General features: G+C 41.8%; 1 protein-coding gene across 1 annotated transcript in view; it reads left to right on the top strand.

Annotated features, from left to right (window-relative positions):
* DNER (delta/notch like EGF repeat containing) overlaps window positions 1–4695 on the top strand; it is a 232127-nt gene extending 227432 nt beyond the window's left edge. Inside the window, exon 13 of the mRNA XM_070422316.1 lies at window positions 3652–4695. Within this exon, the coding sequence (XP_070278417.1) occupies window positions 3652–3763 (112 nt within the window). The 3' untranslated portion in view covers window positions 3764–4695. The remainder of the gene's footprint in view (window positions 1–3651) is intronic.
* Window positions 4696–12832: the final 8137 nt, after the last annotated feature.

The raw sequence follows: 12832 nt of genomic DNA, 5'->3' as shown, positions 1-12832 counted from the left end.
CCTTTGGGGGTCAAATGACCCTTTCACAGGGGTTGCCTAAGACCATTGGAAAACACATATATAATTACATATTATTTTTGTGATTAATCACTATGCTTTAATTATGTTCAATTTGTAACAATGAAATTGGGGGTCACCACAACATGAAGAACTGTATTAAAGGGTCGCGGCATTAGGAAGGTTGAGAACCACTGCCTTAGATCGGTCCCTGCAAATCTCATCTCAGTTGTTTATTTGACTAATTTTTCCACTAGTTTGTGCATCAAGAACAGAGGTTTATTTATTTATTTTTTTAATTACTTCATCTCCAGTGGGTCCTGGTACATAGCAGACCTTACTAAAATTTGAGATCTTACTAAACTTTGGTCTGAAATGGATGGATGATCTTGGCTAGCGGTTAATGGAAGATGCCTTCATCTGCCTAAGAGAGAGATTCATTTCAGACACTAGCTTGGTGAGTGTCCTGCAATCATTGAATGACAGAAGATGTGAAAAGGAGAGAATAGACAAGTTCAGTTGTTCAAGAGTTCCCAGAGGGGTTCAGTTCAACAGGAAGGAACAGATGTCACCACTTTATACTGGGGTGTACTGGGAGACCCAAGAAATTGGATTCTTCCACTGTGAGAGGATCCCTAGCTAAGTAAGATGCTTTTGCAGTCAAGAGGAAGAATATTTTATTTTGGCCTCAGAATAGTTTAAAATAGATTTTTCTGGGCTTCCTGATTATAGAGCCCCCTGGGAAGATATTTACCAAATATTCTTGGAAGGAAAGGATAAACTTGAAAGCATTTACAAACCTGGTTCTTATTTGGTGCTGATTTTTATCAAAAATATTTACTGCAGAATTCCTAACCAACAAGCTCCTACATGCACCAGTGACTGCAAATAAAACCATTGAAGTCAAAACAGTACCTTCCACATATCTGGGAACTTTCCCATCCAAAGGTTTTTGTTGTTACAACCTGTGGTTTCTACAGCATGGCCCTCTGGAGGCAGGCTGGGTCTCTGGCTGGTGGGCCCTTTTTGCTCCCTTTTCTTGGAAACCCTAGAAAGCACTGACAAAACACAATGCTTGTGGTATTACCCTCCTCCTAGTCTTCAGCAGTAGCCTATGCCTAATGTTCATTTCATGGCCTGTCTTCCTGTCGCTAGTCTGGAGGTGACATTGGATAAGAATGACTGTAGCTCAGCAACCACACAGGACGAAACTGAGTGGGTCATCTGTGACATTCAGGAGTGACTGAGGAAGTGTGTGGTGACTGTGATGTCAGCAATCGATTGGTGCTGGTGCTGGGTTGAGAAGGAGCCCCTCTCTCTTATCCTATGAGTCATCAGCTCTGTAGCTGCTTTGCTTACCTTCAGGTTGAGAGAGTTTATAACTGACTGACTGGCTGGCGGGAGCGATGACATGACTCTCCAAGTTCTGGTCACATTTAATTGCTCGCTGCTCCACCAGCTGTAAGTGCCTGATCCCAGAAAACAACAAGAAAAGAGAGCTATGAGAGGAAACAGTCACTTTCTCTCAAACAGCATCTCCTGATGTGGGCCTTTTTCAAGGTCAGACCCATCTGATACTCTTTGTGGCATTGTTTTAGCTGTTGACTTTCAGGGGAATATGAACTAGAAGAATGTGCACTCTGTGATCTGCCTTATAACTAGTTGGGTTTTTTTTTAGTGAAATAAGGAACAGAAGACTTGTCACCAAATATGATGTTTAGATGCCTGTCACACAGATAATACTGTTGCCATGACTCTGTTAGTGCTTCCATGATGGTTAACATGGCCAGTACTACACTAAATCCTTTGGAGAGGGGGACTGTGGCCTTCATCTAGGGCTGTAAAATGCTACACTTTGTGGGCCATATAGTCTTTAGGTCTCTGTGCCTCCTCAATTCTGCCTTTGTAGCCGCAAAGGCACTACAGATGGACACAACTGTGCTCCAATAAAACTTTATTTGAAAAACAGGCAACAGGCTGCAACTGGCTTGCAGGCTGTAGTATGCTAACCCCTGGTCCACATTATACTTTTCTATAGCTTCAAAAATTTACAATTAAAATTAATTAAATTAATATTATTGGTGGTATCTCATTACCAGTGTAGCTGGCTATTTTATGAGAAATACATTGTCCAAATATTTGTACCTTAGGTACTCTCTGACATTTTCAGACTTGGGAGAAAGTGTTAAGACCCAGTTGGCTTTTACACTGGTGTCCCTTTTCCGAGTCTCAGATTATGCAGGCCTCACTCAAGTGAGATACACAGACCGCAGCAGGCTGTACACATTTATGCACACAGAATCCTGGACCTTTGGTGAGGCTTCTCATTGTAGACACGAGTTTATTGATGACTTCAGTGTTGCAGTAATAGCTGTGATTTCTCATTGGCAGTATGCTTCTCTGTCTCTGCATGTGCCTGGCACCCACCGGGCATACTTTATGCCTTTGTGCTCCTGGAGGCCAGTAAATCTTGAATGAATGGGAATACATGATAGAAAAACATTTAAAAAGAAAATATCGCATGAAAATACAATGTTTCTCCTTTCCCATGCGATTCTCCTTTTCATCTCTGTACGTGAGAAGACAGACTTTTCAAAGGAAGAAATAGGAAAGGGAGGGGGATGACATGTAAGCCACCATAAAGTAGGCCCTTGATGTCTTAGGGTGCTTATCCTCGACACCTTTTAAAAATTTTAGCTTCTTTTAAAATTTCATTTCTAATGGGCCCCAGTGGACTTGAAATAGTTAAAACCTGTTTTCTATAAAAGGCAGGTGGGGAGTGGGTTCGTGTGGAAGATCCTTTAAATCCCACTGCACTGCAGGGGCTTCGGTGGAAGGTGAGGTCTTGAATGGGAAGAGACCACCCAGGAGCTGAATTGGCTGTATTGTAATCATCACCATCTTGATACCGACTTTTCAGGAAGTCCCGAAATTGGATTTTGGCGCCCAGGGCTTCTGTTTGTCAGTCCTGCTGTCAAGGAGATTTTGAAATATACCAATCTGTTGTGGCAATGGCTTTGTGCTCAGGGAAGAAACAATGGTGTGTGTGTACATGGGGGTCAGGGAGTAATAGGTAGGTGGGACTGGATGGCACATTTTTGTGGACAAACACCTATTTGAAGTCATTTCCTCCCTCATCCCTTCTCCATGTCTTGGGGCCTCAGAAGACCACTGAGCCTTCACAGCCCTCCGGCAAGTCTCACAGGAGGGGCTGTCTGTCCATGGTCTGGGGTAGACCACCCTGTCACTGTGCATTCCAGGCTCCAGAGTGAATGTAAAATAAACTTGCCTCTCCACGTCCTTACAGGTCTCAGAAGAAAAAGATAAATCAATATATGTTCTTTTAAATCCTATTGTAGAGCCGTCACGCCTGACTGCTTTGCCAAGATTTAACCTACAAGCTTCAACATTAATTTGGACTCTGTGTTTTGTGGAATCCATTTCTTGCCTCTTGCACCAAAGATTAATATTTTTACTCATTCAGTGTTACTATGAGGAAGTCTTAAATTTCTGTACTTGCTAGAGAATATATTTGTTAGGGTATTTTTATAGTTCCATTTGATTCTTGAATATAAGTTATTCTTACCATTTGCCTTTCATAGGACTTGAGATCCAACATGTACCTAACTAGAGTCCTCTCTCCTGTGATTATAGGTTCGGAAAGAAATCCCGGCCTGCGATGTACGACGTGACCCCCATCGCCTATGAGGACTACAGCCCCGATGACAAACCTTTGGTCACACTGATTAAAACAAAAGATTTGTAGTCATTTTTTGGATTATTTTTCAAAAAGATGGGATACTACACTCATTGAAATATTTTTAAGAAAATAAAAAGCTTAAGAAATTTAAAATGTTAGCTGCTCAAGAGTTTTCGGTAGAATATCTAAGAACTAATTTTCTGCAGCTTTTAGTTTGAAACACATATTTTAAACATGGAATTTGAGAAGTCCATAGACTACGTCTTAATGTACTTTCATCCCTCTAAACCCTAAGCTTCGAGTAGTGTGTGGTCTTTTCACGATAGACCCTATCATGACACCCAGATTAATTTCCGTGGCTGTGACAGAAATAGTCTAATCAAGGAGAAGTTACTAGTTAACGTGTGAGTGTGGCTTTCTGAGTAGAGTTAGGAAACACGTAGAGAATGACGCATAGTACAGTATCCCTGTGACTTAAAAAGAAGTCTGAAATGTCTGTTTTGTGAAAAAGAAAGTAGTTACCTTTACTATTCCTAACCCGAATGAAATTAGCCTTTGCCTTATTCTGTGCATGGGTAAGTAACTTATTTCTGCACTGTTTTGTTGAACCTTGTGGAACATTCTTTTGAGTTTGTTTTTGGTCGTTTTTGTAACAGTCGTCAAGCTAGGCCTTGAAAACGTACTTAAAGGAAGAGCCTAGTGAGGCAATTACAATCGAATTGGATCTATATTTTCTTTCAAAAGTCAAGGTCTTTTTAATTGTGAGCAAGTTACATTTACGTTGGAGATGTCCGTTGCTAAGAGATAGTAAATGTAAGAGGGTACCAGCCCCTTCCGTAGCGAGTATCTCTCATAGTGCATCTTTATTTATATGAGGACTTTTTTTGTGGCTGTATTTGATTGATATGTGCTTCTTCTGATTCTTGCTAATTTCAAGGAATATTGAATAAATGTTACCAAGTCAAGGAAACACTTGTCTCTTGTTCTTTTAAAATCACATAAAACACATTATTTCTGGGGCTCAAACTCTCAGAAAAAACAATGTCGTAATTGTGAGCCAGATAGTATTCTCTACAAATAAAAATACAACAATGGCGGTTCTCCAAAATAATGTCAATGTGAACTATCCATGTCAATAGTTATAATAGTGGTGGTGGGGGGGGGGGGGGAGGGCAGCACATCTCCTGGCACATTGTACTCAATAAACAGTAACTCCTTATACCTAATGGGTCCAGGTGGCAAGGACAGGAAGAAAGGCAAAGTCTCAAAGTCTCATGTTGGTGGGGCAGGATGACCATGCTGCAGAAATTCAAGCAGAAATGAAATTCAGTTAGTGCATTATAGACCTCAGTTTCTGGATTGAATCAGCAACCCCATAATTTTATAATGGAGGTTTTGCAAGAATGAATTTCCATGCTAGCTCTTAAAATTTTCTAATTCGCAGATTAAAATTTAACCCACAGACACATTCCCAGACTGCTGTGTGGCAGTAGAGGCCAATAGATAGCCAAGCATTGTCATCTTTCTGCTGGCTTATTTGAAAATCTCCAAATTGCTAAAGAAAATGTCCACAAAATTGAAATATTTTTATTATTAAACTAGTCCATGTGGAAAATACTCCATGGCCAAATTACATTTTAATAAGGTGATTTCCAGCTTTCCCAAGTCAAAAGGCCCCTTAACAATTTGAAATTCTGATACTGTGGTTTCCTTATATTGGAAAACAAGCAACTTTTACAGTCTTTCAGAAATGTGACTCCCATGGGGAATTTCAATTTGACTCATGATAGCAGGATCTTTCTTGCAGTGAGATGCATATAAATACATAAGGACATACAAAGTGGTCCTTAGATCAGCTGAATTTTAGGCAGATCTACCCAAACATACACACACACACACACACACACACACACACACGTGCACACATATACACACAGGGAGACACAGACATACTATGGAGGAGCTGAGTTTAAATTCAATTCACTAGACCAGGGCTTCTCAAGCTCTGTACTATTGATATTTTGGTCTGGATTATTCTTTGTAGTGGACTGTCCTGTGTGTTGTTGGGGCATCCCTGGCCTCTACCCACTAGAGGCCAATAGTACCTCCCAGTATGTGGCAACCAGAAATGTCCCAAGATATTGTCAAATATCCCCTGGTGTGCAAAATCACCCCTGGTTGAGAACCACTGAACTAGAAAATCTCTCATTCCTTTTTATTTTTTCCCATCTGTTCACCTATTCTCTCACTCATGCAGTTTATTCCATCTGTTCATATTACAAATCTACAGGAGCTGTGTTGTGCATTGTACAAGTAGTGTTCTCAAACGCCTCCTCGTGACTCACAGGTGCTTCATGATGAGTGTAGGGGTGGAGAGCCAACAATGTGCTGCTAATTCTATAGGTTTCAATTTTGTCTAGACTTGCTTTCATGATTTAGACTGATTAAAGATTTTCTTTGTAATAAGATGACTTGCACTCAATATTTTAATAAAAATAGCTTATGTTTATTAATGCTGATTGTGTGCTGGCCAAACTGCTGATCAATTTATGAAGATTATCTGCTTTAATCTTCACGGTAACCCAACGAGGGTAGAGACTTTAATGACTGACATTCTTAGGAAGAAATTAAGTCCCAGATATTTTAAATAGCTTTTCAAGGTCCCACAATTTTTTAGACATAGAAACAGTTTTAAAACATGGAATCAGAGCTTCTGCTCATAGTCCTTATTTATCCATCCACCCATCTACCCATCCATTCAGCCCATTCACCCATCCATCCATCTACCTAACCATCATTAATTCATTAGATCTTCATCAATTAATTCATTCAGCAAGTATTTATTAAATGCCTACCATGGACCAGTAAACCCTTCCCTTATTGGGGAGGAGGGCCATGACAGCAGGAATTGCTCACATTCCTGGATATCATAAGCTTCATCAAGGATGTTGTGTCTACATCTCTTAACAGTAGTGGCTATAGGGAAGCTCCCTTCTGAGTATCAATTCAGAAGACAAAGAACAAGAGTTGGCTCTGAGCTTTGTGCTTGGAGGTGAGGCTACCCCAGAGAAAGGGGGATGTTGGGCCTTTGCTGTTGTCCTCTCAATTTCCCTACTGGATTGCTCCTGGCTCCTGACCCCTGACCCAGAGGGTACTTTCAGAGAGACAGTCAAGCTTTTCATACTGATGTAGGTTTCCTGTGGTTGAGAGGTGAAGGGTGTTTGGAAAATATTCTGCTTCACCCTCACTCTACAGATGAGCCAAATGGAGCACAGGAAGACTAGAAGATGATTTTCCCAAAGTCAGAGGGACACCAGTGCTATTGGGAAGCAGAAGATGGGTTCATGTAGTTGGAAGGAAGGGCAGTAGATCTCCTGGCACATTGTACTCAATAAACAGTAACTCCTTATATTTAATGGGTCCTTGTCTCCATGGACCATCCTGAGGCCAGCTGAGTGCCCAGAATACAGGTGTTTTGCACAGAGATGAGGAGAGATCACTTTATGGAACTTTGCTTGTTTGCCACATGAACATGTTAGCACAACTCATCTTCCAGAAGACTTATAAGTGCTTCAGCTCTGAACTCAGGGGATTAAGTGCAAAACGCTTACAGCACAGGCTAATATTCAAGTGGAAAATATCAGGCAGCTAGGGACATGACTCATGTTCTTCACATGAATTTTAAGGTGTGTCACAAATGAATTTACCTTAATTCTCAGATAATCTCAGGTGCTAGTGATGAGAAAGAATTACATAATAGAATAAGAATTGCAATTCAAATAGTTTTAAATGTCTAATTGTCTTTTTTGGAGGTAGTGGGTAAATCTAAAGCACTAAGGTTAAGTTCATGGTTGCTGTACAAGTGGGTTGAGTGCTTTCCCAGTCCTTATTTTCAGGGTTCAGCAGAATCAACCTTTCTTGAAAAGCTGCAACTATTTGGATCATCTCCATAAGGAAGCGGTGATCTCTACACCATTCCTCATTGTACTTTCCTTGAAGGCAATCAGCACTTAACACAGACAGGACTGATTTCCAGCTATTTTCTTCTAAGAATGACTCACTCCTAGATCCATTGCTTGCAAGGCACCAAACAGCTTTTCCTTTAGCCTCTGCTGATTTGTTTATCAGCAGTTCTCAACCTGTGGGTTGCGACCCCTTTGGCGGTTGAACGACCCTTTCACAGGGGTCGCCTAAGACCATCCTGCATATCAGATATTTACATTATGATTCATAACAGTAGCAAAATTACAGTTATGAAGTAGCAACAAAAATAATTTTATGGTTGGGTCATAACATGAGGAACTGTATTTAAAGGGCCAGAAGGTTGAGAACCACTGGAGATGCTTACTTGATTAGATGGAATGGTCCTTATGGGTGGAAACTCCACCTTTTATGCTTGTCCCACTTATGAAAAGTATCCATTATTTGTTATCCTAGGAGACTCTCTTCTATGCCTCTCCTACCCCATATCATCTGGGTGGTTGAAAAGTGTCAGTGAGCTCTTCCCAGCCCAATACTCCCTTACCCAATTCCTGTATTTTCATTATTCCAAAATAGTGTGTTTGCATAAAATCAGATCTTCCTAAGCTTGCTTCACTATGGGAACCCCTGGCATGCTTGTAAAAATAATAGGCTCTGTGACCTTCTTCAGTGGAGAGGGATTCAACAAAAATCTGTTCTGGGCCTGCTTTGGGCTAAACTTTGGACCATGTCCTAATAGCTTATGGTGAGCATATTGATTCAGATCCATTGTCTTCAAGAAACTGCAGTTGGGGAGGGGATGTGTTGAAAGCTTTGAGTAGGAAGTGGGCAGAGGGTATAGAAAGTAGAAAATCCAGAAACCGCTTTTTGTGGGCTCAAGGCTGGGCCTGTTCCATAAGCAGGGCCTTCAGGTCAGCTCCAAGTAGGTAGGCTTCTATCTTGAGGAGAAGGTAATAAAACAAATGATTGCCGATTATTTCTGTTCCAGCCTTGTCTGTCCTTTTTAAACCCTACTCATCAAGTTGGATCTTGCCCAATTATTGACACAGAAATTAATACTGAGCAATTCACCTTCAGGGACTGGGGCCCTCAGGGCATTCTTAAAGGTCTATCTCACTTGCAGTGAGTTTGCAAGTGCCAAAGACTAGGCTCAACAAAGGAGAATTTTTTCAACTCAGTTGCACATGTAAATCTAATTGTGACAGAAAATAACCCTGATCTCTTTTTTTTTTCCGAAAATCCCAGAATTTTAATCTATAAATTGTATATTGAATTTATTTGTATTAAAAAATATATATATTTTTCTGTTTATATTGCTCTCAGACTGAAATAACTAATTTTTGATCCCTCCATGTCAAGGAAGTAGACCAAGTGAAATTGGCAGAAGCTAGGCTCCTTATTTTGGGTTTGCCTCAGAGTTTTGGGGTTCCTTTAAGGTGATTGGGAGCTGGCTGATTAAACTGGGGACATGAGATAGAGTGGGGGAATCTTGAACCAGATGTGCCTTTGGACTTGACTCCACTTGTCTTCTCTGAGCCTTGCCCTGGAAGTGGGTTTGTTTTTTGGTTACTCACTAAATAAAAGTTCTGGAAACCATTGCTCTTCCATCTTGCCTTTGCTCCATAAAGTAAAGCATCTCTTTGCTCTTACTTCTAGGAGAAAGTTTCCTCCTTCCTGGATGGGAATGAAAAGTGGGCATGTTGTGTACATGCAGGTAGATTCCAAAGCATCCAGCAAGTCCCCAGAGAATCCCTCCAAAGAGGGGCCCATTTTCTTCTTATTAGCCAGAAAGTTCTATTTTATTCCCATGACATTTGTTCAAATGACCTTGTTCTTCAGGAAACTGACCTTCTGTTTTCAGAGTCATATTTTTAAGATACACTAGTATACTTACAAAAGACCTCCTTCTCCAAAGTCAGACATACAGACCCTTGACCAGAGCTTGACATTTGTCAAAGGGACCTTGATGAGGGCGTCGGTCTTGCACTTATCCTTTGTGTCTACCCACTATCTGCCTGCGAGACAGTCCATCTGTTTCCAATAAGGTTCTTTACCAGCTATTCATCAATAAAAGTCCACTCTGCTTGGCTTCTCTAAAATTGCAAGGCTTTTCTCCATGTGGATTTCCACTCCAGCAACAAAGCAGGCATTTTAAGTCACTGGACAATTTTGCATTTTCATAGCATCCTGTTTTGTGGTTTCATAGACCGTGTGGAATGCAGAAGCTACTATTGGGCCACTTCCCCTTCTTTTGGACATTTCATTTTATTCATCAAGGAGAGGTGATTCATCATGGTGATTGTCCTGTACTGTCGCTTCCTGGAGTCACTTCCCAGCTGTGTGGTTGAATGTAGGGCTCATCAGCTCCTTGGTTCTCAGATTCCTCCTTTGTAAAAAGGGGTAGCCCTTTGGGACCTTGAGTTTTGGGATGTGTTTTCTGTTTATTGTCCAAATGTCCAGAAATTCCCTTCCCATCATCAGTTGATACATAAGTACTTAAAAAATTACTTCCAACAAATATATTTCCTAAATGTATTTGCATTTTAACTGTTCAGTGGTTTTTCTCTAAGTTGCAGATGTTAAATTTTACACAAATACTTTATTTTTCCCTTTGTGACTTCTTCCATTGCCTAACCTATCAGAATGTCTTTAGACCAGTGATCACAGTTTTATTATATAAAAGTTTAGAAAAGTCAGTATGTAAAGTCCTAACATTCAATAGAATAGTGGGGAAAGAACATTGACAATTTACAGAAGAAATACAAATGCAAAAAAAATTCTATATTCAGTATGTCATCCACAAATAGTGACAGTTTTATTCCTTTCTTTACTACTTGGATGCCTTTTATTTCTTTTTCTTGTATAATTGCTGTGGCTAGGATTTCCAGTACTATGTTAAATAATACAGGTGAAAGTGGGCATCCTTGTCTTGTGTCTTGATCTTAGAGGAAAAACTTTCAGGTTTTCACCATTGAGTATGATGTTAGCTGTACGCTTGTCATATATGGACTTGGACTTATTATGTTGAGGTATGTCCCTTCTATTCCACTTTGTTGAGAATTTTTATTATGAGTGGATGTTCAATTTTGCCAAATGCTTTTTCTGCATCTATGAGATTATCATATGATTTTTATTCTTGGTTTTGTCAATGTGATGAATCACACTAATTATTTTGCAGATGTCAAACCACTTGCATTCCTGGTATAAATCCAACTTGATCATGGTGTATTATACTTTTAATGTACTGTGGAATTCGGTGTGCTAGTATTTTGTTGAGAGTTTTGGCATCTATGTTCATCAGGAATATGGGCCTGTCATTCTCTTTCTTTGTGGTGTCTGGTTTTGGTATTAGGATAATGCCAGCCTCATAGAATGAGTATAGATGTATTCCTCCCTTCTCAATTTTTTGGATAGTTTGAGAAGGATAGGTACTCATTCTTCTTTACATGTTTGGTAGAATTCTCCTGTGAAGATATCAATTCACCTGTAAGGAAATACTAAGTAAAAGTAAAATAATGAAATGCTAACTTTCTCTTATAAAAATAGCAAAGTACAAAGTGCCAAGGTGACATTGCAGGAGCTGTGCCTGGGGGGCAGCAGTTGCTTCCTTGAAATCTACCCCAGAAAAGCCTCAGTGAGATGGAGGGGCAAGAGAGGGGAGGAGAAGCTTTGGAAAACCTCCTGTAAATTTAGGTTTAGTTGGCATGTGTCCAAAGATTGAGCAGAAAGCATTGATTAACCAAATTAAAGAATGATGGTAAGAAGAGGGCCTTAGGCTCCCCTGTGGGCCCCAAAAGAAGAAAGTCATTCTAGGAAGCACTCTGCCAGGAGGGGTGTAGACTGCCCTGCAAGGACTCACAGTTCACTGAGGGCAAGAGTCAAACTTGAACCAGGTGTGAAGAGAATTGGGGGGCGGGAAGGGGGGGGGGAAGCAAGCCTCCTGGAGGGTCTGATGCCTGCCGGGAGACCAAAGGATGGACTTGGTGTATAGGGTCAGGGGGAAGAAAAGGGTGGGTGTGCCAAGGTAATTCCATTGCTTTCCCAGGTTTTGATTCAGTGTGTGTGTGTGTGTGCATGTGTAGTGTACATATATATCCTATATAATAAAGAGGTAATATGCAAATTGACCATCACTCCAACCCACCTGATGGCTGCCCCCATGTGGACACAAGATGGCTGCCACAAGATGGCCGTCAGGGGAGGGCAGTTGGGGGCAATCAGGCCTGCAGGGGAGGGCAGTTAGGGGTGACCGGGCTGGCAGAGGAGGGCAGTTGGGGGTGACCAGGCCTGCAGGGGAGGGCAGTTGGGGGGAACCAGGCCTGCAGGAGAGGGCAGTTGGGGAGGACTAGGCCTGCAGGGGAGGGCAGTTAGAGGCAACCACGCTGGCAAGGGAGGGAAGTTAGGGAAGGGAGGGCAGTTGGGGGAGACCAGGCCTGTAAGGGAAGACAGTTAGGAGTGACCAGGCCTGCAGGGAAGGGCAGCTAGGGGAGACCAGGCTGGCAAGGGAGGGCAGTTAGGGGTGACCGGGCCAGCAGGGGAGGACAGTTGGGGGTGACCAGGCCAGCAGGGAAGGGCAGTTAGGGGCAATCAGGCCAGCAGGGGAGCAGTTAGGTGTCGATCAGGCTGACAGGAGAGTGGTTAGGGGGTGATCAGGCTGGCAGGCAGAAGCAGTTAGGGGCAATCAGGCAGGCGGGCAGACGAGCGGTTGGGAGCCAGCAGTCTTGGATTGTGAGAGGGATGTCCAGTCGAGGGGTCCCAGATTGGAGAGGGTGTAGGCTGGGCTGAGGGACATAACCCCCTACCCTCCCTGTGCACGAATTTCATGCACCGGGCCTCTAGTCTATATATATAAAAGCCTAATATGCAAATTATCCCCTCTGGAGTTCAGCTGGGAGACTGGGAGTTCATTCGCTCACTATGATGTGCACTGACCTCCAGGGGGCAGTTCAGAATATAGGAAGGCACTGACCAGCAGCCAGAAGATCCCAATTGGCCCTGATCGCTGGCCAGGCCTAGGGACCCTACCCATGCACAAATTTCATGCACTGGGCCTCTAGTATTTTATAAAACACAAAACTGGAATCGTATTGATTACTGTTTTTTAACCAATTTTTAAATTTAACATTATTTCGGAAGCATTTTCCCTTCATTAAA

This window comes from Myotis yumanensis, unplaced genomic scaffold, assembly GCF_028538775.1.
Source record: "Myotis yumanensis isolate MYYU_CA2020_CCGP unplaced genomic scaffold, mMyoYum1.0.hap1 SCAF_8, whole genome shotgun sequence".
Taxonomy (NCBI): Eukaryota; Metazoa; Chordata; class Mammalia; order Chiroptera; family Vespertilionidae; genus Myotis; species Myotis yumanensis.
The sequence above is the reverse complement of the archived record's forward strand: the minus strand, read 5'-3'. Positions and strand labels throughout refer to the sequence as shown.